Below are 23,176 nucleotides of genomic sequence, written 5' to 3'. Positions count from 1 at the left end.
CAGTACGTACCCAAGTAGCAGGTCCTGTCCTCTTCCATGAAGGCTGACAATGATAACCCACCACTAGTCACCTTAGCCCTGACCCTAGAGATGGCTGAAGTACCCCCCCCATAACCAAAACTGACTTGAGAGTGAAATCTGGGTATACCTAAAGATGGCACACCAGATGAACCCCCCCAAAATGCCAGCGGGCATTTTTCCACATGTGAGAAAACCTCACAGTGATTTTTTTCCCTCCTTTAGGAAGCCAAAAGGCCTTCAATACAAGGATTCTATAAAAGCTTTAGGTCTTGATCCATTTTGGTAAATCCTACTTCAATCAGCTTAAGATATAAGGCCCAGTTTGTTGCTGGGTGGTATTTATTTATTAATTTTAAAAAATCTAAAAGGTTTGATTAAATATACCTGTGCACGCCTGTAATCCCAGCACTCTGGGAGGCTGAGGCAGGAGGACCCCAAGTACAAGCCCAGCCTGCGCACCTTAGTGACTTAGCAAGACTCTGACTCAAAATAAAAATAAAATAAAAAAAAGTCGGGGATATAGCTCAGCATGAACACCCTGGGTTCAATACCTAGTGCTAAAAACAAAATTTAAAAAATTAAATACCAAATTATGCTCAAGCCAGGCATCTAAATAGATTACCATTTGCAGTTTAGAACCCTCCTTCATCAGAAAGAATGTCTGGTTACTGTCAGTTAAAAAGACCTTTCAGGGCTATGGTACGGCTCAATATGCAAAAGGCCCTGGGTTCCACCCCTCCCATCCCAAAACTTCGCAACTTTCTTCCCTAAGTGATTCTACATTAAACAATATGCGTGAGAGATTAATGTCTTCTTTGATTCTTTATTTTGGTTTTTCAGTCTTTAGCAGACAGAATTTAGCCTAAAAGAAGCAGAAGTGATTCCTTGTCACATTCAACATAAAAATCATTCCAGTATTACTTCACTAAGAGTACACACTTTGCTTCCTCCACTGATTGAGATTTTGTGGAAGAGACAAACAGGTTCTCAACCTACAATCCCCAGTTGGCGTACTCTAATTTTCTTTAATCATAAAATCATATTTAAGAATGTAATCTCAAGCCAAAAGGTTGGATTTGCTTTGCTTTAGTTTTTAATTTTTCTTTGTCTTTTTTTTCTTTTGTGGCTGGGAATCGAACTCAGGACCTTGTACTTGCCAGGCAGGAGCTGTACCACTGAGCTATATCCCCAACCCATTTTGTTTTCTTGCAGTGCTAGGGATCAAACCCAGGATGTGAGGCAAGTACTCTACCACTCTGCTACACCCTCCACCCTAGCTTTTTTTTTTTTTTTTTTAAATAAAACCACAGTGATCACTAAATGTACTCAAATTAAATGTCTGTATATTCAATTCACTTAGAAAACAAACCCTAAAGAGTTTCATAAAGGGTCACCCTTGGCCCTAGGGTGCTTTGGTACAAATCAGAAAGGGAAAACCTCACCCTCAATATTTTATATTCATCGACAGGCCAAATATCACATCAGCTGTATTATCATTTTCCTACAAGCTATCATAATACACCAACCACAACCACTATGGTAAGCCTGGGTCACTTAGGCAGGACACCGCTGGGCCATGTACCACTTCCCAGCCAAGTATGGCGGGCGCCACTTTCACAGATTTTTCAAAGGGACAAAGGGCATGTATGCATCAATCCCATTTCAAAACTGAAGGAACGAATCAAATTCTCACGCTTTCTGCACAATTCTCTGGTTGAATTTTATTTGAAGGTCTCATGACCAGACCACAGCTATAAATAAACCGGGTGGCACCCAGCTCTCCCGGAAACGGAATGTCACTAATGCATCCCACCCATCCTTGGCCAATGGAGTACCAAGTTTCACCTCAACCCACGTGAATTTTAAGCGCACATTAACTGCCTTCTGTGTGTTATTTCCTAATTGTACTTCTCTGGAACACAGAACGCTCACCACACAGATTTGACTAAACACCATTACACCTTATGTTTAAACTATACTTTTTTTTTCCTTTTAATTTAGACACAAGAAGTTCCCATGAGTATGCACAGATGTCTGAAAAGCAAAGCCTACGAAGAATACGTGGGGTACTAATCGTACAAAACAGAAGCCACTATCTCTTCATTCATGCTTACACCAGCAGGAACTTCTTACCCCTGGCTGCTTCATCTTCTGAATGGCAAACTTGAGCAGGTAGGACAGTTGCTCAATGGTCAGCATGGTCATGGCTTTGCTCTGGGTCTCGATGCATTCTGCTACTGTAATCTTCTACAAGTCAAAACCACACACACACGTCCAGTTAGAGACAAGAGATCACAGCCCAGGTATTTACTCTCCTTCTACTTTGGTTACTCACACCTAAAAAAGTCATTCCCATCTAAATGGGAAAAAAAAAATAAATTTGCTTGGCAAGGACTCCAGTCCACCAGAACCAAGTGCACCGGATCTGGAGGTAAAAATTACAAAGCACACCGGTCTATTTATTACCTTATTAGGAAGTATTTCTAACTCATGGGGATGACATGATTTGAGGAAGGTGTGGGTAGAGTGGGACCAGGAAGAAAAGTCATCATTACAACTTTTGCGTCTCAAGAGCAGGCCATGAAAGGAAAGGCCACTGTTGGTTTCAAGGTGATCTCTCCACAGGATGAATGCTCTTCAACCGCTTATCTTGATCCTCTTAAGGCTCTGAGCTATGTTCGGGAGACTGGCAAGGCCATCTCAATGACATTGCTGGGGAAACCGGACAGAGTTTCTGTAGAAGGAATGCAGGGATGGGTGTGCACTAATAATAAATGTGAATTCATTCTCCACCATTCTCCATGGATGTAAACACACCGAGGACATCCTGGCAAACTTCCGCAGGGGCGTGGCCTAGCTGCCTATATGTATGGACAGTAAATGTCATTTTATAAGGGAAATTCCAACCCAGAGGGAAATGGCTGAAACCAGATTCTGCTATGTCAGTCTGGAACTATCTATCTCAGGGATTTAGAAGACCTAAGTAGCAGCAAAAACAAAAATAGCAAAGCCTGCTGATGTCAGGAAACATTCCAACCATCTGGGAAAGGAGAGCTGAGATGTTTTCTTCAATTAATTTGGATTTAGTTTCCATTCTTCACATCTCTGAGACCTCCAAAAGGAACTCTCAGATGTGTCGGGTCAGTTGTCGAGGAAAAGGGTCACACAAGAGTCACTCAGAAGCTGCAAACAGGGTATGACGCATGTATCTAATTGCCTGGTGACGAAAGCCTGAAGCAGCTAGTATTCCCAGCTGTTCTGCCTTACCAGTTCTCCCCTGGAAGACATGCAGGGCCTAAATCTTAAGGCCTTGCTGGTTTGAATTCCACTCTGTTTCCAGGCACTATCTGGGGAGGGCATGCGGGTCGCTGTACAACTGTCATTCACTCTTCCTTGCTGGCAGTGCCTGGTGCCCACATCCCAGAGCTAAACCAAGCCTTGTTCAAGCCTCCATTCTGCATAGGAACTGGGGATCCAAGGCTGACCAATCAGCCTAAATACATTAGCTGGAGAATGAATGATGGGTAAAGCTCAGGCGTCCAGACACCAGCTGACGGGTGGCGGGTATACCGCTGCTTGATAGGAAGAGGTATCTTTCCCTTGGGACACTTATGGCTATCCAGATGACACAGAAATGCCAGCAGCCGTCTTTGGGCCGCAGAAGGACACGTCGCCTCAAGAATGAGATGGAATGAGCCTGGCCCACCACTCCCTGCCTTGGAGTTCTTCCTACACACGAGGATGACAGCTCCTTATTGGTTCGGCCATCTTTCAGCAGGGACCATCACTTGTGGGGAAGGATCTATTTTGCAATTTCATTAAACAGTTGGGAAGAGCTCCTTAAGACAAAAGAAAATTGGTGAAAAGTCCAGGTCCCACACTACTTGTACTAGAATGAGCTCAAGCCCCCAAAACAGAGGGGACACCGCTGACCAAAGCTTAGGCCACACATTTCCACTGAGCGTGAGCCCAAGAGACCCAGCAGCCCCCTTCTGCCATTTTGGAGGCAGAATCCGTGGCAGTGCCATCATCAGCCTGACATGATGCCAAATTTCTTTTCACGTATTTCTTATTTTTTTTCCCATCCCTATACACACGTGGCACCTCAGGCGATACCCCACAAAACTGGATTTCTTTGTTTTCCATTCAAGACATCTGGGTTATCCTTCTTTTTCACACAGAGAAAACTTCTTCATTTGAGATCGAAGACCAGTGTACTCTGAAATCCAAAATATATTCTATGCTAAGTGGTTTTGTAGACGACTTTCTTATTTTCAGCATCCGGGTTGGGAGTTGCCGGGGACCAGAAGCCACCTCAGAACGGTGGAACCCTAGTAACTGCCTGACTGAAGAGGAGTTAGGGCTTTGTGCCAACGGAGAACCGTGCTGCCACCTTCACTGTGCCCATCATTCTGTACCTGAGCCCCCTCTGTCCAGAAGGGCTCCCCAGGTGTCAATGGGGCTCACTCTGCAGCCCTCCAGGTCCTTCTTGTACCTCAGTGCGGCCTCCCCAGGCCTGTGCATTAAAAGGGGAACACCCTGAACTTCCTCACCTTCCTACTGCCCATCCTTCAATTCCTTCTCTCTAGAGCATTTTCCTTCCAACTTATTACACGTAACTCCATTGTGATTTCTGCCTTTTTCTACTGAGAAGAGTGTGATCTTCTCCTATCCCGGTGCTCTGCTGAATCCCCAGCACCTCACAGGCACTCGTGAAATATTTGTCGCATGAAAGAAAGCATCGGGTGGCCACACGGAGCCCTCGGCTGCAAGTGGTCTTCCGCTTGACTGTTGCTACTGATGATGACAGTGCAGAAGACACAACATCCAGGAAAAGGAGAAACAGCACGACATCTTTTCAAAACCAGGTTAACTGTCATGCATAAGCTTCCAAGATATTCACTGTCGAAGAAGCCAAGATGACTGCAGATCTCAAAGCCATCCAGACTCATGAAGATCCAAAACCAATGCGCATTGTAATCAATTGTCTTCACAGAGCTGCAGGGCGGTGGCTGGCGCTGACATCGGTCCAAAAAGGGGCGGCCAGAATAGAGCACGAGGAAGGCAAGAAATTTCTCTGTTCCCTCTATCTGGATTAGTTGAAAATTTAAAAGTGAAAGGAAGAAAGTGAGAGGAGAGGAAACGAAGCAGGTAATGCATTCATTCATCAGGAACTAACCTCACATTCAGGACAAAACCAGTCCCCCTCTGGTTCCGATGTCAGTCTCAGACACTTAGCGTGATAAACCCGGGGACAGAGCTCACAGCAAAGGACTTGGCCTTCCCGGTGACAAACCCAGCAGTAGAAATCATTCCGTCCATCCTGCGGTACAACATCAACAGGGTCTGTGGTGAGTGGCTGCTTCATATAGTAAAACGGACCATGTCTTAGTTCTGACTGAAATGTAGGCAAGAAAGACAAGTTTGGTTTCAAAACAAATGTGCATTCTCAACAGGTATTTACAAGTACATCAATCACAACACGAGAAAACTACAGCATTTCACAAATCCACGAAAAAGCCAAGCTATTCTGGGTTTCTCTACTAAAATACAGCATCAGTACGTCATTCGCTACTATGATTTTTTTCTTTCTTCTATTTTAAAAGGCCGTAGATGGATAGCTAGTCTCAGAGTTACTAAACAGCACTAGTCTAATCCCCAGGGACAAATTTGAACTCTACCATTAACCAGCTGCAGGACCTTGGACTTAGCTCATCACCTTTCGGCCTCAATTTTCTCATCTGTAAAATGGAGATGGTAATACCCAAATTCATGCTATCGTGTAAAGATTAAACAGGATGACAGAATGCATGCATGTAATACAGCTGCCATTACTAACATTACCAATACAGTTAAGTACCCACTGTGTGGAAATCTAAACTCACAAAGCCAACAGAAGTACAGTAATTGGCCCCGAGAATTTTAAACAATAGCCACTTGGAAGATAAAACAACTGGATTAAAGTCACCAACAACATACGATCATGTTACAATGCTTATTAGGAGCCAATAATAGGCTTCCAAAAGCCACATCCCTGTCCAACATGTTAGCTGCCTGTATGTGCTAGGGAACCACGTTCTTCACTAGAACCAACGACGGCAGAAAGATGAGATGGGTAGACAGCCCCCGGAGCCAGACCTCTTCCTGTCCCAAAATGTCAGGAGAAATCTTTCTCTACTGAGACAGTCTAGAATACAGCAAAGCCACGCTGCAAATACAAAAAGTCACTCGGAAGAAATTCATCAGGAAAATGTCCATCAGACACCAGTAGGAAATACAGCGTAGAAAGCATGAGGAAGTCCAATGGGTGAGTGTGTCAGGACAGCCCGGTAACTGGCTGTGTGACCTTCAGAAAGCTGCTCAACCCACTTGGAGCCACAATCTTTACCTGCTTCTTCAGCCACTTGGCACTGAAATCACGTACAGCAGTCTAAACACATCCCCGTTACCTACTATACAGTACACACCCTCACGGAACGCGTGTCTTTCCCATCCTTTAGTAACGTTATGGTTTCATCCAGAAAGATCCCATATAAGGGTTAAATACTGCATAATTTTGCTAATAATCATACATGGGCTCTTCTTCCATTACATTTTCTAAGTGGTTACTCTGAGTACATATAAATACTGTTAGACTTTTAACAATGACTTCATATATAAATAGCTTATTGACTGAGAAAATAACACTTTTAAGTAACCTCAGTTTTACCCGTTCATGTCTAATACTTCTTCACTGTCAAGCTTCTTGTTTGTGTTGGTGCGTTGTTTTGCAGTGCTGGGGTCAGTTTTCTTTATTTTAATGGCTAGGACTTCCAGGATATTGAGAGTCACAAATACCGCAGGCACCTCACATCCTGTTCTGGGCTTTTCTTATCAGGTTTTAAATTAATGTCCTCAGGATGCCTAGAATTGCTACACTTCTCAAAAGAGTCCTGCTGATGCTTATTTAGCAGATCTTCGTGAACCGTCTTTACTAAGCCTTCCCATTCTCCTTTCAACTAAGTAGATAGCTAAGTCCCTTTAAGTGTGATTGCTTAATTCTTTAGCCCAGTTATTATTTCCCTGTTTCAGTTCAACTTTTAAGATACAGTGGTCTGTCTGGTTTCCAGGTAACAACATCCTTGTTATCGTAGATTTTACATGGTACACTTTTCAACGTATTGTCACACAAACCGTCTTTGTTTTATCCTGACAACCACCCAGGGAGGTCCATGGTATGGGTACCACTAGCTCTACATGACAGATGGCAGGGGGCGGGGGTGGGGTGGGGACTCAGTTAAAAAGACTTATCTGAGGGGCCAGGGATTTATTTATCTCCGTGGCGTAGCACCTGCCTGGCAAGTGTGAGTTCTGAGTTTGATTCCCAGTACTCACCCCACAAAAAACTTATCTGAGCCCTGAGCCAAGAGCCAGAATTGAGCCTTGGCCTCCCAGCTAGCTCCGGTCCCTACATTCCACTCAAGATGCCCCTGGCTGCAGAAAGGACTGACACTTTAGGGACCCCCTTAGAGAACAATCTCAGTAATCCGAAGTAAATTCTACATAATACAAATTCTCAAGGAAAAAAAAAAATCTGCAAAGTAGGAAAACTACTAGAAACCTTCAAAGAGGCCTGGGAATGGCCACAATGGGCTCAGCCTCAGTGGGGAGCCTCCTCTGCCCTGCAGGATATGTGGGGGCACCTTGAGGGCCAAACTGGCCCAAGTCTGCTGTCTGCCTAGGAAAATGTTCCCTAACATTTTTTTGGGGGGGGGTGGGGGGGAGTGTTGAGAAGCCAGGCATAGTGGCACACACCTCTAATACCAGCTAGCAGAGGCGGAGGCAGGAGGATCGAAAGTTTGAGGTCAGCTCTGCAACTTAGAGAGAGACCTCTTTTTTTCCCCCCATCTGGGAAGACAGGAAAGGGAGGCAGAAGCCCTGATAAAGTCACATGTGCAATGCCCTACTTCCTCCCAATAAGTTAATAATCACAGCCGAATCAGGTGTGGTAGAATAGGTAGGCCTCTAATCCCAGTACTCAGGAGGCTGAGGCAGGAGGATCCCCAAGAGTTCAAGGCCAGCCTGGGCTACAAAGTGAGTTCAAGGCCAGCCTGAACTGCATAGCGAGACCCTGTCTCACTCAAAAAGACCAAAAAAACAAAACAAAACATCAGAGTCAGTCCTTTTTTTTTTTTTTTTTTTTTTGGTACCGGGAATTGAACTCAGGACCTAGCATCTGCCTGGCAGGCACTTCTGCCGCTGAGCTATATCCCCAGCCCCAGAGTCAGTCCTTAAGATCTAAAGGAAACTAAGATTCAAATATGGCAGCCCATCTCCCTAACCTGCAATCCACATCCACAATCTAATAGAAACAGTGGGGCTTTGATTTGCTTTTTGTTTTTTATTTTACTTGGTTTGCTGCTGGGGATTACACAGAAGCGAGTTCAGTGACCTTTAGAATTAAGTTCCGGTTGCTCTTCATTTCTCCCCCACCTCCCCGGCAGGCTGGGTCTGGGCGTCCTAGAGGACAGGGACAGATACTCAGGCCTCTCCTCTCTGGAGCAGCAGCAGTGCTGAGGACTGACTGCCTGCTCCATCTGTTTGTCAATCAGATACTTCCCTTATCTGCTGCTTATAAGTGTTTCCTGCTCCATAAAAATAATCTGATAAGAAATAGGGAACAACTTTAAAAGGAAAAGCAAATCATCTCAGGTAAAATGAGTTATGATGACTTTTCTCCCCACATGTATAAAGTACGTGACTGACCTGAGAGAAAAGGACAGGCTGCAACCCGTGTTACTCGGTGATAATTGCAGGTTAGGAAAGCAGATGTTCTTATTCTCCTGCTCCTGCCCCACAGGCTGGGTTAACAAGAATGTGGAAAAGCCCTGCTCATTTACTTGTAGAATATCTGAGCAGACAGCAGGAGCCAGCAAACTTTTTCTATAAAGGGTTTTATAAGAATAATAAATAGTGGCGCAACCTTGTAATCCCAGCCCTTGGGAGGCTGAGGCAGGAGGAGTCCCATGAGTTCAAAGCCAGTTTGGGCTACATAGTGAGTTCAAGGAAAGCCTGAACTACATAATAAGACCCTGTCTCACAAAAAAAAAAAGAAAAGAAAGAAAAGAAAAATAATAATAAACAGATGAGGTTTGGCAGACCACGCAGTCTCTACTTAAAGGGATTCCACTGTAACGCTTGTAAGGCAAAAATACAAACAATGTAAAAATGAATAAACATAGCTGTGTGCCAGTAACACTTCATTTATAACAATGGGTTCTTGCTGGGTAATCCCAGCACACTAGGAGGCTGAGGCAGGAGGATTACAAATTCAAACCTAGCCTGGACAGCATAGCAAGACTCCATGTCAGAAAAGGAAAAAAAAGAAAAGAAAAGAACAGGGGACATAGCTCAGTGTAAAGGCCCTGGATTCAATCTCTAGTACTTTAGAAAAGAAAAACAAGAAAACAAAACAAGGCTCTTGGGCCACAGGCTCCAGTTTGCCGATACCTGTTGTACAGAAAGCGCAGCACAGGTGTCTGGCTGTGTGTGCGCACAGGGTCCAACATATAGGGCCTGGGAAAACCAAGCTCAATTCCTACAGAGGCCACAGAGACACCACACCTGAGAAAACACTTGCATCAGCTCTGGCCCTCGGGTCTGATAACCACGCAGGCACTGCAAAGCGCGTGCACACAGGCCGGCCCTGGAGAAAGGGCTGCACTGTGGGCGGCCTTCAACTGCGTGGGCAGCAGGAAAGGGCGGCATGTTTGCCCCATCTCCAGGGCTCTGCAGGGGACTTACGTGCTCCCCCATGAGAACCCCATGACAGCGTCTTGAGACACCGCACTTGGAAGAGCCCTTGCTTGCCCGGCTTTGCAAGGCCCTGGGCTCCGTTCTCAGTAGTATCACCAAGGAAAAGCGGGGTAGGGAGGAGAAAGGAGGGGAGGGGAAGGAAGAAAGGGAACCCGAAAATTCACATTTTAATTGGAAATCTCATAGCCCTCAAGTGTTGGTGACTCATAGAAATTGTGTTAGCCGAACACAGTGTTTGAGGAAAGAGGAAGAAAGGCACCCAGCATAGTTTCAATTACGTTCCGCTTGAGGAAAACAGTGCTGAAGGAAACTGCTGGACTCTGCAAACCAGCCAGCAGGGATGAGGGGTCAAGGGTCAGGAATGCCGCCCTTCCCAGTAAAGCTATTCGGCCTTTGCCAACAAGTTTCCTGCCTGCTGTGCCCTGGAGTTTGAGATCAGAGAAGCAAACCCTACAATCAACCTAACAATGTTCCCAGTCTAAGCCCCTATTTTTTGACATAACTGAAGCGCAAAAAAAAGTCCCCCACAAGGTCACACAGTCTCCAGACGCCGAGGCAACAGTGAGTCACGTGTCCGGGCAGAGTGCTGCCCTTCTTTGGGGAATACTGTAGGCAACTGGTCACCCAGGGACGTGCCCGGGCCTGCGCCCTCCCACCTTTGCCCTGCTGGGTCTCACACCCTGAACACTCCCTGCATCCACAACGCTCACCCTGTGTCACACCGGCGAGGCAGCAGCCTTGGACGCTGGCCACTGATCTGAGGCTGCGAGCGCAGCTGGAGGACAGACACACACACATCGCAGGCTTAAGTGTTCCAGAACTGGTGTTAGCGCACGGGCGAGGAAGGGGGAAAATACGACGCCCAAGTCTCTTAGCAACCAGAAGAAGAGACAGGAGCAGGTTTCTAGGGACCAGGTAGGGACTCACAGTATACGTGCAGGGGAAGCGGGCTGAAGAAAGGCTGTCTGGTACTTGTCTGCTTTGCCAACCTCCTGGTAACAAGGAGGAGAGTGTTGGCCGAGGAAGTCGAATTACTTGCTAAATTCTGGGGATTATCTGTGGCTTTCATGGTTCTTTCTTAGTCCTCAGGCCTGACAGCTATGACAGAGCTCCTGGGTCACAGAGGGTGGTTGTCACCAGCTTTAAGCCAGACAGGGAGACCTATCCTCCAATGCAGTGTCCTGCTTGCTGACTGAGACCTTTAGGAAAAAACATAACCTCTGTGAACCTCAGTGTTTCCATCTGCAAAATGGGGGTGAATGCAGCCTCCACCACAGGGTTACCACAAACATTAAGATTAACGCAAATATGTTTACAACAGCAGCCAACACGGTAAGTCCTTTGTTTGAGTACTGGGACTTGAACCCAGGGCCTTCACACTGAACTACATCCCCAGCCTTTTCTCTTTTCTTAATTTTATTTTGAGACAGGCTGTCACTAAGTCTCTAATTCGCCCAGATTGGGCTTAAACACAACATCTTCCTGCCTCAGCCTCTCAGAGGGCTGGGATTGTAATCTGTAGATCTGTATCACCAGGCCCAGGTAACTTTTGGTTGTGTCACCATCAACACTATTACATAATTTTTTCAAATTGTAGAGTCCCTCAAAATATCCATAGGGTCCACTAATTTCCTCCCCTCTAATGGTGACTCCTAACTGGCTTTAGACCTAAGCCATCCAACACGTAGCTACGAGTGATGGGTAGTTACTTATCTTTACAGTAAATGAACTGAAAAACTTAGTTCCTTAGTCACACTTGTCATGTGTGGCTTATGGCTACCGTATGGGACAGGATGGGTCTGGAACACTTTTACAGACACTATGTATTTCGTGTACAGATCGTATGATTAATCTGCTTAGCATAGTGCCTGGCTTCGTTTTTAACACTACTGTTATTATTACGTGCATCCTTTCGCTCCATCATTCCTCAACACCTGCGGGTGCACAGTGAGTGCGATCACGACCACCATTTCAGTAACTAGACACAAAGAGGTTAACTTGCCCGCAGCCACACAGCAAAAGGCAGAGCTGGCACCTTGCTCTATAATTTTGAGAGTGAAAATAGACTTGTGCTCAGAAACACACACCTCTCTCAGTCGTCAAGCACTTAACCATTGCTAGGTCTCTTCCTGTGAAGGCAAGGCTCCCGCTTAACTCAAAACTCCAAGCCCCGGGACCGCTCCAGTTCTCCAGTAATGCGTAAAATGGAAGGGTACTTTCCCAGGAATCCCTGCCCAGGGACAACGCTAGGGCAGCTGACCTTCAGGTCCACGGAGTGCCACACACATGTCACCAGTGAGTCCAGATCAATGCCGCTTGTTTTTTCCTAATCCAAGAATATCTAGCCTGCATCCGTCTAGCTAGAAGGTTCCTCAGACAGGATCCAAGATAGTGACAGGACTTCCGGTATGAGCTGGCTGCCGGGGCAGGTGGGCTGTATACCCAGGAGAATGAAGAAATGGTGACCCATGACCGGCATTCGCCTCAGTGATGCCGCTCACCAGACCCACGCCCTTCATTTTACAGATGAGAAAATGAGACCAGCAGGGAGTAGGCCTCGGCCAAGCAATGACCTCCAGACAAATGGGCCGGATGAGTCAGGAGGGAAAATGTCCTCAGGCTGCAGGGGAAAGAGGAATCTAAGGAAAACCCCCACTCCCAGCCCGACAACAATACCCACATCTCATCTGGGTCACCACTCTGTCCCCAGAGCAGATCTCTAGGCCTGCTGGAAGTTTTTACAAGGGCCCTTCTAACTGTCCTTTTCATCCTACGCCAAGGCCAGGCAGCGCCAGGCAGCATGCCACGTCAATGCCAAGTCACCAGCCTTGGGACGCCGGGGAGCGGCCATGCTGCTCGCTGGCCTTTGTCCCGCTGGTGCGGATGCCACTCCCGGTGGCTCCTTTACCTGCTCCTTACTGTTACTGTTCAGTAAGCCGGGTTTCTTTTTCTTTTTAATGGGGCTTGTGGATGTGTCCTGAGGCGAGTGGCCATTGGAAGAATGTGGAGGGCTAGGGAACTTTCTTTTCTGGGCCGTTCTCTCTGCAGAGCCAGGATCTGAAAGAGACACACAGGACCACACATTTTAAAACAGTCAGGGAGGCCCGGATCGCACGGACAGGGCGTGAGTTTCACACACACATACACACAGCCCCGGCACCATGTCAGGACTGCTCCTCCCCGGACATTCCACCCCCGTCCCTTTGCTGTCTCTGAGGTCGGACAGTCTTTCTTCAATGTACATAGCACTGTTGTAAAATCTACTAAATTTGTTGTCAAAATGTAAAATTTGGCAGACTTCTTATAATAACCTAGACTTTTGGCTTCTCTTTAAAAAAAAAAAAAAAAAATAGATCCAGGCACACAGGCCTCTCTGGTATCAGAAACAGGTGGATAATAATCACCCACTAGCAGATGACATGTGCCCTGTATTTTGCCATAATTGCCATCCTACTGTATCACTGTTGGTAAGGCCACGACCAAGCCACCGATGTCACACAGGCCCCTCTGATACACACAAGGTACGTACTGTACTTCTTTGCCTCGCTCATATCCAATAACAAAAATCAAGAAACTATATCCAGAAGACAGATCAGCAAGCCCACAGACCTCAAGGGAAGAAGGCACTCATAGTTCTTTGTGGAAGGTGACAGTGTTTACTCAAGCTCCTTAGGCTAACACAGTGTACCTGTACAAAAAGGAGAACCCCACCCACAGGGACGCCCTCGTGGCCCATCAGCAATGGACACTGTGCTTAAAGGAACCATCCAAAGAGCTCACTGTGGATAATATTCTCATCGACCCTCCGCTGAAATACACCAGCCCCACCTGTCAACACACCCTGGTGCATCCTCCCAGGGTCTCTTTCAAACATTTTTCCACAGCCACCACCCCGTCGTCACCTGCAAGGACCGGGGTCCGTTCCATGGCCGATGGCGGTCTCGTCAGAGACGATAACGCCACAACTCGCCACCCCTCACATCCCGAGGCACGAAAGCTAGAGACACCAGAAGAGCAGAGAGCACACTGAGAGCACAGGGAAATCCAGGGAGATGACTATCCCCGAAGACGTGCGTCCCTCCTCCAGCTCTACCGCTCAGCAAGTCCCAGCACGCAGGCCATGCACGCACTGCTGTCTCCCCGTCCACTGACAGAGGCGGAGGGGGTCACCAGGGCCACTCGCAAGGCCTCCAAGAGGGTCCTTTTGGGTGGGAGGCAAGGCAGCTTCCAGGAGACAAGGCTGGGCCTCTCCTGCCTCACTGAACTGAAGTTCCAGAGACCCGGCCCTGAGAGGAAATTAAATGCTAACTGCAGGTACCCTGAGGGTGGACAGGCCCAAGGGTCCCAGGTCACCTCACAGACACCAAGATGGGGGTGGGGAGAGCCTGAAGGTTGACCCAAGGGCACCCAACAGTGGAGAGAGGACGCCCTGGGGCGGGCACAGTCCACAGAGCAGGCCTCCTCCACCCAGCGTGAAAACTCTCCCTTTCTCCGCAGAGCTGTGCTCCCCCTCCCCAGTCTCTTCCTAGAAGCCCTAGGAGGTTTCTAGGGGTGTAATACAGCCTCAGAGGAGCACAGCGCTCCTGAGACAGTCCAGCTGCAGCACTGTGAGGTGAACCAAGGGCTGGAAACAACCAAATGTCCACCGAGGACCAGTGTGATAATGATACATTCACAGAAGGGAATATTCTGCACCACTGTGGACGATGAGGCGGGGCTGGGGGTGGGGCTCGGTGGGATAGAGCACTCGCCCGGCACCTGTGAGGCCCTGGGTTCCATTCCTAGCACTGGGACAAAAAGAAAAACACAGAACACAAGGCAGCTCTTCATGAATGGATATATGATGATCCCCAAGCTTCTGTATCAGAAGCAAAGTGTGTCGAGCCCCATTAATGGGCCAGTGCGCACCTCCCCCAAAAGGAAGTAATGTACACATGGATGTTTACATCACCTGAAACACTCCTGGATAAACCCCAAAGTACTGCAGAGCCGAGCACGGGGACGGGTGGGAGCCTCGAGAGCACAAGTCTGGAGGGAATGGGGCAGGATTATTTTTCACTGTATTCACTGTGTGCCTAGGCAACATCACCAGTATCAAAACAAGGAAAATTAGAGTATTTTGAAGGTTCAGTTTCACATAAAAAGGCAGCAGGTGCAAACCGAAGCCTGTAATGAGCAAGCAAAAGAAGCCCAATTCAGGATTAAAAATTGTCACACATGGATAAAGTCAGGCCTGGATGGCTCCAGGGTTGTGGAACACAGGGGAGAGTCTGGGGTTTGTTCTGCATAAACCTGACACCCCAAGAAATCTGCTCAAGTGTCAGAATGTAAATCTTTAAGAAAGATGTTTTTGGGGCTGGGGATTTAGCTCAGCGGCAAAGCACCTGCCTGGCAAGCGCAAGGTCGTGAGTTCGGTTCCCGGTACCGGAGAAAAAACAAAAAACAAAAAAAAAAAAAAAGAAAGATGTTTTTGACCCGGGCGTGGTGGCGCACGCCTGTAATCCCAGCACTGTGGAGGCTGAGGCAGGAGGATCGCTGCAAGTTCAAGACCAGCCTGGGCTACAAAGTGAGCTCCAGCCCAGCCTGAACTGCACAGGGAGACCCTGTCTCAAAAAGACGAAAAAAAAAAAAAAAGATGTTTTTGGAGCTGGGCGCAGTAGCGCTGTAATCCCAGCACTCGGGAGACAGAGGCAGGAGGATAACCACAGTTCAAGGCCTGCCTGGACCGTATTTTGAGACCCTGTCTCAAAAAACAACAATAATAAAGAAAGGTATTTCTGGAGTCAAAGGAAATAAAACCGGGGGCGCGGGGGGGCGGTATTCTGGTCAGGCCAAACAAGAGAGCATGTAAGGCAAAGTCTGCGGTCTATATGCTTTTAGTTTCTGAGTAGATTGTGAGAGAAATGTTCAATAGCAGAGTGAGACGTGCGATCAGGAAAAGAAAGGAGTGTCTCACTGCTTCCCAGTTTGCTGTCACGATTCCCTAAGGCCCCAACACCATGATGACAAACAGTATCCCCACAAACATCTCAAGTGGTCCCATCAGAGAGCCGGTACTACATAGGGCACGGCAGTCGGATCACCCAGCCACACTCTGGTCCCTTGGTGGCAGCAAGGGCATGAGCTCCTCTTGTACAGTCTGAAATCCCTGAGACTGAGAAGTGCCCTGAGACCGGTACCAACGGCACCTGAGAATGTGCTGGAAATGCTAGTTCTCAGGGCCTGCCCCAGATCTACAGCATCACAAACGGTGGGCGGATGTGTTGTAACACGTCTTCCAGGGATGAGCGTTCTCGTGTAGGGTGTGCGCTGAGGGACAAGTCTGAGACCCCACACAGAACCTCGGCCCACACTTAGGAGCCCCCTTCTCTCCTCCCCTGCCACTAAGTGGATCTAGGGCTGGAGAAGCCCTGTGGAAGGTCAGGCCAAAGAATGACGTCAAATAGGAAAAGGATGCCCAGGCAAGTCTCTTTGCGTCTTACAGCCTCAGGACCTCACCTGTAAAACTGGAAAAAGGGGAAGAAAGAGACCAAACTGGAAGTTCTTGCCTGGAGTCCACATAAGCCCTTCAGGGATCCACAAACCATAAGCCAATGTTCTGTACATGGACAGGCAGTGGGGCCAGAGCTTACTTTGCATCCTCACAGGTTCCCTAAACATTAACGACTACCAGGCCAGAAGATCTTAAAGTCCTCTTCAACCTGTTTTGGGGGAGTGGTGCCAGGGATAGCCCAAGACCTGAAACATACCAGGCAAGCACTCTGCTACTACTGAGCTACATCCCCAGACCTCCACTTGCACTTTAAATTCCTTTAATTCTGTGGGAAAAGGGAAAAAAAAAAAACCCACTAGAAATGAATATACTCACAAAAAACTTTGAGCTGGTAAAAGGTAATTTACCAAAGCCTACCAGGAAACAAAGGGGAAATTAAGAGCAGCTCAATGAGAAGTCAGCTCTGGCCCAACGCTGCCCACACCTAACAGTACCCTAGAGCTTCTGTCTCATAAACCCCATTGCTGTTTGCTGTTACAAACACGCGATTCCCCCTGGAGCTAATGAGAGTTCAGTGGCTTTATCCAAGTGGTAGAAATTTAATAGCTACCAAACAACAGACACATCTGTCAGCAGCAGGGGCCTTCCGTGAAGGCTCTTAGCAAGGAAAATTGGGAAATGCCTGCTGGATTCAGCATCCTTCAGCAGTATGAGACAGCAGGTCAGCACTATGCCTTAAACACCTCCTGGCTCCGGCAGGGCCGACCAGGCCTCCGCCGACAATAGGATGGCAGAGAGAGAGCTGGCTGTCGTCGTGGTAACGAAGCCAACACAAGGACCTTTTCCAGAAAGCTGAGTCAAAATTTTTTTCTTCTGTAATGATTTAATTCTGACAGGGATACATTGCTAAGTGCATTTCATCTATAAACTTGGAACCATGACAGCCACTGTGGACTGAATCACTGGGAATGGGTTCGCCTTTGATCTGAAAGGCTTCTGCCTGCCGCCTTCTCTGCGGCAGCAAGACCAGCGATTCTATGGGCCTGGCCTACAAGGAACCCTCTGCCTCCCACCCACGGCCCAAACTAAGTCTGGCTCTGAATGTAACAACGCGGAGGAGGGAGCAGAGATGCCTGGTGGAGAGGGCAGAGCAGTGACTCAGGGAAACAGCTTGGCATGGAGCAAGCAGCAGCAGAATTTCCCCCTCCTGTGACATTTCCCTGAAATCTTAATAATAAGAGGAGATCTCCTGGGTACTAAGAACCAAGCACATGATGAGCTCCTTCCCAAACCTGCATCTTGTGAACCTCCAGAAATAATCCCATTCAGCCCTTCTTGGATGTCCTTTGACTTTAGGGATGCTTTATTTCAAGATAACCCTGCTCTTAGCTTTCCTGAGCCCTGGGGATTAAACAACCAAGACTTCCTTTTATCACATGCAATGAGTGACGCACTGTTCAAAATGCTTCTCATACGGTACCCAGTGGCAAAGCTGGGATTGGAACCCAGGCAGTGCAGGGAACCCGAGGCCCGTGCTCACAACCACTGCAGAAGGGCCTCACCCTCAACTCTGTTAGCAAGAAGGCTTCCACATTTAGTTTATTTATTTTGTCTTTTTGTGACAGGGTCTCAACTGTGCAGTTCAGGCTGGCCTTGAGCTCACTTTTACAGCCCAGGCTGGTCTTGAACTCACAACGATCCTCCTGCCTCAGCCTCCCGAGTGCTAGGATTACAGGCATGCGCCACCACGCCCGGCTGGCTTCCAGGATCCATGATTTCAGAGTTCAGGCTGGTTTTCGCTCCACCCTCTCACTGCAGATGAAGGTATGGGGGGCGGGCAGGAAAACCCAAAAAAAAGAGTTCCAAAAACTAAGAAAAGTAGAAAATTGTGGAGATGCCGTTCTCTCAAAGGCAGCCCCCAAGAGCACATTCACAGCCCACCCTTCAAATAGCAGCATCAGAACCAGCTATGGCTACAAGGAGGCCGTGGGGCTGGGAGAGGTGGCACATGCACCCTTGTAATCCCAGCACTAGAGAGGCCGAGGAAGGAGAAACACTGCAATTTCAGGCCACTGTGAACTACATAGCAAGATCCTCTCTCAAAAAAACACCAAAAAAACGAGACTAGGGGCTCCTGGGCCACTCCCCTCCCCCTTCGCCACTCCAGCCAGGCCTAGGACTGACCACACCAGCCACCCTTGTGCCCCACCCACATCCGGTGCCTGAGTCATGGAACTAGCTGTTCTCTTGGGTCTAGGAAATGACACTCTTAACAGGGAATTGTCTCCTCCCTCCAGGGAAAGGGCTGCAGCTGAAAAGGCCGCAGCTGAAAGGCTGCGGCTTCTTGCGTTATCATGGGTGTTCAATTTCCTTAATGATGTCCACAGCCAACCTGCTGGGGCCTGAATGCAAAGTCAAGTCAGACAGGCATGGCAGCCAGAGAAGCGAAATGATATCCACGTGGCTGGCCAGGTCTGGAAAACTGGGACAAGCTGGTCAACCATAGAGAAGTCAGGGGCACACACTCCTACAGACTAGGTCACAGATGACGAAGGCAGAGGCCCACACTGGTCAGGAATCTGCTCTCCGGCATCAAGCAACATGCAGCAGGGGTGACCTTAAGTCAGTCAGTTAACCTTCGTGGGCCTCCATGTTTCCGTAAAAAGGAGAAAAGTTATCTTGTAGTTACCAAGAGATTAAATGTTAATTCAGGCAAGGCTTTTAGTATAATACCAGGCAAAAGGACACACTCAATCAATGGAAGCTTTTTTTTAAACCAACATTCATTCCCCCTGCTCTTCCTCCTCCCCTACAAACACCTCACTCCAAAAGTAGAGCTAGAAGTCTCCCAAGAGCACGTCAAATCAATCTCACAAGTTCAAAGTTATATATTGAAGACACCAGTCTATATAAAGTGGAGAGCAGTATGACTGCGAGATAGGATGTCTGCACTTTAATCAGGATGTAAAAATTCCAGGGTTCCTCAGGTGACTGCAAAGGCAGGGTCAGAGGCAGCTGGGCGCCAAGCAGAGTCACATGAGGCCCTGGCAGTAGCCACGGTCCTAGCGCACAGCCTTGCTTCAAACAGGACCACACAGGGCTGCCCACCCAGAAGCAGCAAAGCTGAGCAGGGTTGGTTAATCATTTCCAAAGCGACTCCCGAAGATCCAGAGCAGGTATCCACACAGGCCTCCCTCCCCAGGAATCTCAGGCCCTCCCCACCCAATAATTACATCATAAAGAAACAAAAGCCCAGAATTTCCTCTGGGCAGAGAGCAACAAGAGCGAAGGCTGGGGGGCAGGGGGGCAAAATTATCCTCATACCACCCGAACCAGGAGGAACTTGTGAGTTAAAACCTCTCAAGCAGAACAGGTCTTAGCTTCCAGCTCAAGGACCAGGCCGCAGCTGCCCCTGCCTGGGCCTGCCGGGCCTAGCAATGGAACCGCCACCTGGGAGCCTGAGCCGCCAGGAAGTACACGGAAAGGAACTCAGGCTGCAGGATGAAAGGCTCCGTCACTCCCAAGCTGGGAAAGTGTCATGTCACCAGGAATCCCCGGCACCTCAGCACAAAGCGAGCAACGGGCAGGCCACGCGGGCAAGGAACACCTACCTGCCATGGAGAGGGCGTAGCTGCTCAGAGGGCCAGGCCTCTCTTTTTCAAAAGAGAACAGAGGCTCACTCACGGCAGACATTCCTGCTTCCGGCTCCTCAGCGGCCTCTCCAAGGGGGAGGAGGAAGGCGCAGAGCAGACAGGCTAGCAGTCACCACTTACCAGGCCATCCCTGGTCTTGTAGCATGAGGTCGCCAGGCAGGGCAAGGACACTGTCACCTTTGCAATCGGGCAGTCTGAGGCCGAGACTTGCCTTCATGTCCCCAGGCTTTGGGCTCTAATTTATCACCCTCGACAGCAGCACCACTAATCTGAAAGTCCCAGTGCACTGCACCAAAGAGCCATTTATTTCTACGGATGTGAATAAACACTGGCTGGAGCGCGGGCACGAGGGGGGGCTGTGGTCTGCATGTTCAACGTTATTTTTAATTTTTTAAATAATCGTTCCAAATGAGCTTTGGTCCTGAGGTACCTCCTGGAAGTGAGAAAACCACCCTGGATCCTCGAGGAATAATCCCTCCCCACCAGACAGCCTTTCCCACCCCTCTCTCAATAATGCAGAAGTGGTGATTAAAGGGCACATTCATATGTAAAGGATGAACTCCCAAACTCGCCTGGCAGGACAGAAATTGCATCAATCTAGGGAAAAGCGGCTGATTTACAAATGAATTCCGTGTTTAGCCCTCTACAGCAGGGGCAACAGCAAGCAGGGCCTTTCCTCCTCCTCAGCTGGAAGGAGGCCCAAGGAAAAATGAAAACATCGCAACAGGGATTTCCTGGTTCAAGAATGCCAGGCTCCATCCAACTTTACCAAGAGGCAGGACCAACTCCCTGCAAAAAGCACTGTCCCCCACCCACCCCACAGCGTGCCCCAGCCTGAAGGCTGTGTCCGACACGGACACGTATTCGAGGCCCTGCAAATGCAGCCAGATCACAAAGAGAATGTGGAGTAACCGGCTGCCTTTGGCCTTTACACCACTGCTGGTTCTGGAGGCTGAGGCCCGTTTGCATAATTTATCCAAGCTGCCAGGACTGGCGTGGTGGCCCCACCCCCACTCCGGGGGCCGGGTTCTGGAAAGCTCAGGTGCCCTGGCTTTCAAATCATACCGGGGAACTGTGGGCATCAGAGACCCATTTCAGAAACTAAAAGGTGATTCTGTGCCTACAGCAGCTTAAGTACAGAAGTAGGCTGAGAGAAGAAGGGCAGGCGCTGTAAAAAGGAGGCAGGTGAAGGAAAAGAAGCCACTGGGAACCAAGCCATGCTTCCCACGCACCCTGTGAGGATGTGGGGCCACCTCTCTGAAAATCACCATCATGGAGACAAGAAAATACTGAAACTAGGGCTGGGCGTGGTGGCGCAGGCCTGTAATCCCAGCACTGGTGAGGCTGAGGCAGGAGGATCTTTGCAAGTTCGAGACCAGCCTAGGCTACAAAGTAAACTCAAGGCTAGCCTGAACTGCATAGCAAGACCCCGTCTCAAAAAGACCCCCCCAAAAAAAACTAGGAAGAAGAGCCAGACCTCCCTCCCCTCCCATGGTCAGCTCCTCATGAGCCTTCAGGAAAGCAAGCTTTCAGATGCAGACCGTCAATTACCCTGGTCAAAGGGCTGTGTTAACATCCTGGGGACGTGAGCGGGGTGATCCTTTCCTACCACCTACAAGCACAGGTGTGTCAACCCTGGGCTAGGGCAGCCAGCACAGCCGGCTGCGGAGTCAACAGCCACGCCCACAACAGGCAGGTGACGTGCAGACTGTCATGTGGCAGCCGTGCAATGGGATAACGACTGTCATGCGTGTCTGTGACCTAGCATGGCACAAAACCCTAGGGGGAAAAGGCAAACAAGGAACCTAGATGCAAGAAATAGGGGTCAGGCGGACTCCGGGTTTGCAAGAAGCGTCAAGAAACACCCAGAAATGGAGTGAAACACTGGACTCTTCTGACTTCTTTCTGATCAGATTCACATATTCAACTGCCTAAGATAGTTTTTAACGGCTACAGGGAATAAGGAAAATAACAATACTTACGCAACACTCACTGCCTGGCCTGGGACCACATCTGTACCTGCAATGTCCAGCAAGAGCTCAGGACATGTCTCCAGCATCAGTCAGGTGCTACTTGTAAGGGGCTCGGGTGTTTTAGAGCAGTGTAAAGCAGGGCTTCTCAACAGGGGTCCCGCGGGAACACACAGCAATATCTAGAGACGTTTTTCATTGTCACAGCTGCAGAGTGGGGTTGCTAGTGGCAGTTAGTGGACAGAGACCAGGGATGCTTGCTAAATACCCTACAGGGCAGTCCCAGCACACAACCGTCAGGCCCCAAAACGTCTACAGTGCTGAGGGGCTGAGAAAGCCAGGTGTCGGGCATCTTCCAGTGAGCTGCCGGGCAGGTCTAACCATGAGCAAATACACCACCCACAGCGGCTACGCATTCATCACAAGGAAAATGATTCTTAATGTTTCACCTGACAGCAGATTTCAAAGAAAAGAAAACAATGGGCCCAGTCAGTCTACAGTCACTGAGCAACTAACTACATCTGGGATCTGGGCTACCAGGCAAATGGGTCAGAAGAGGGAAGATGGCCCCTGCCCTCGTGGGAGGACAAGAGAACACCCGCACCCTTTTGTTGAGCACTTGTGATTTGGGAGAAACTGTTCTAAAAATGAATAGCAATTAATTAACTTGTGACAAGTAGTCTACAGATGTCCCCACTTTACAGACACAGCAACTGAGGCCCAGAGCAAGCAGGCCCATGGTAAAGTGGCCTGTAAGTAAAGAATGACTGAAACATTACAGAAAGACAAAAAGCTGGACAAGAGGAACCCTACACTGGGGAGAAGTGTGTAGCCAAGGAAGTATTTCTCTGTTTCCTTTTCAAACTGTACTCCTGTGTGTTCATGATATAGGAGAAACTCTCAACCTGAAAGATATCTGGGACAAGTTCGTGTTCTCTAAAATCAAAGAATGAATTTTAGGAACAGAGGTTAAAAGCAGAATGTATTTATTGATGGAAAGAAAGCACCTGTCTGAGAGTGGGACAGAAGAGGGTCCGGATGGGTTGCCCAGGAACCTGTCTTTTCCAGGGATTTTTATAGAGCAAACCCAAGAGGTGAGGTGGTTCTAAGGTGGGAAACATGCAAACTCGCTAGGTGGGCGTGAGATGGGACAAAACTATGGCCAATCAGTAAGATTACAAATGTAATTGTTCAGGTAAAATTGATTAAATTGGGATCAAATGGGGAAGCGAGTCACGTGGCAA

General features: G+C 48.5%; 1 protein-coding gene across 15 annotated transcripts in view; it reads right to left on the bottom strand.

The window, feature by feature from the left end:
• The window catches only part of Zmynd8 (zinc finger, MYND-type containing 8), a 135,341-nt gene that overhangs the window by 70,632 nt on the left and 41,533 nt on the right, over positions 1 to 23,176 (bottom strand). For 8 of the 15 annotated variants that reach the window (XM_005392351.2, XM_013518311.1, XM_005392353.2 and 5 more), the window contains 3 exons: positions 12,725 to 12,873; positions 5,201 to 5,419; positions 2,155 to 2,268 (listed from right to left, as the gene is read on the bottom strand). In XM_005392351.2, coding sequence (XP_005392408.1) covers positions 2,155 to 2,268; positions 5,201 to 5,419; positions 12,725 to 12,873 — 482 coding nt within the window. Of the gene's footprint in view, positions 1 to 2,154; positions 2,269 to 5,200; positions 5,420 to 12,724; positions 12,874 to 13,718; positions 13,805 to 19,920; positions 20,058 to 23,176 lie in introns of those variants that run through there. The other 7 variants (XM_005392357.2, XM_005392364.2, XM_005392361.2 and 4 more) reach the window with 5 other exon arrangements.

Source organism: Chinchilla lanigera, unplaced genomic scaffold, assembly GCF_000276665.1.
Source record: "Chinchilla lanigera isolate Chin_1 unplaced genomic scaffold, ChiLan1.0 scaffold00044, whole genome shotgun sequence".
NCBI classification, from domain to species: domain Eukaryota; kingdom Metazoa; phylum Chordata; class Mammalia; order Rodentia; family Chinchillidae; genus Chinchilla; species Chinchilla lanigera.
This window is presented reverse-complemented; position numbering and strand designations above follow the sequence as displayed.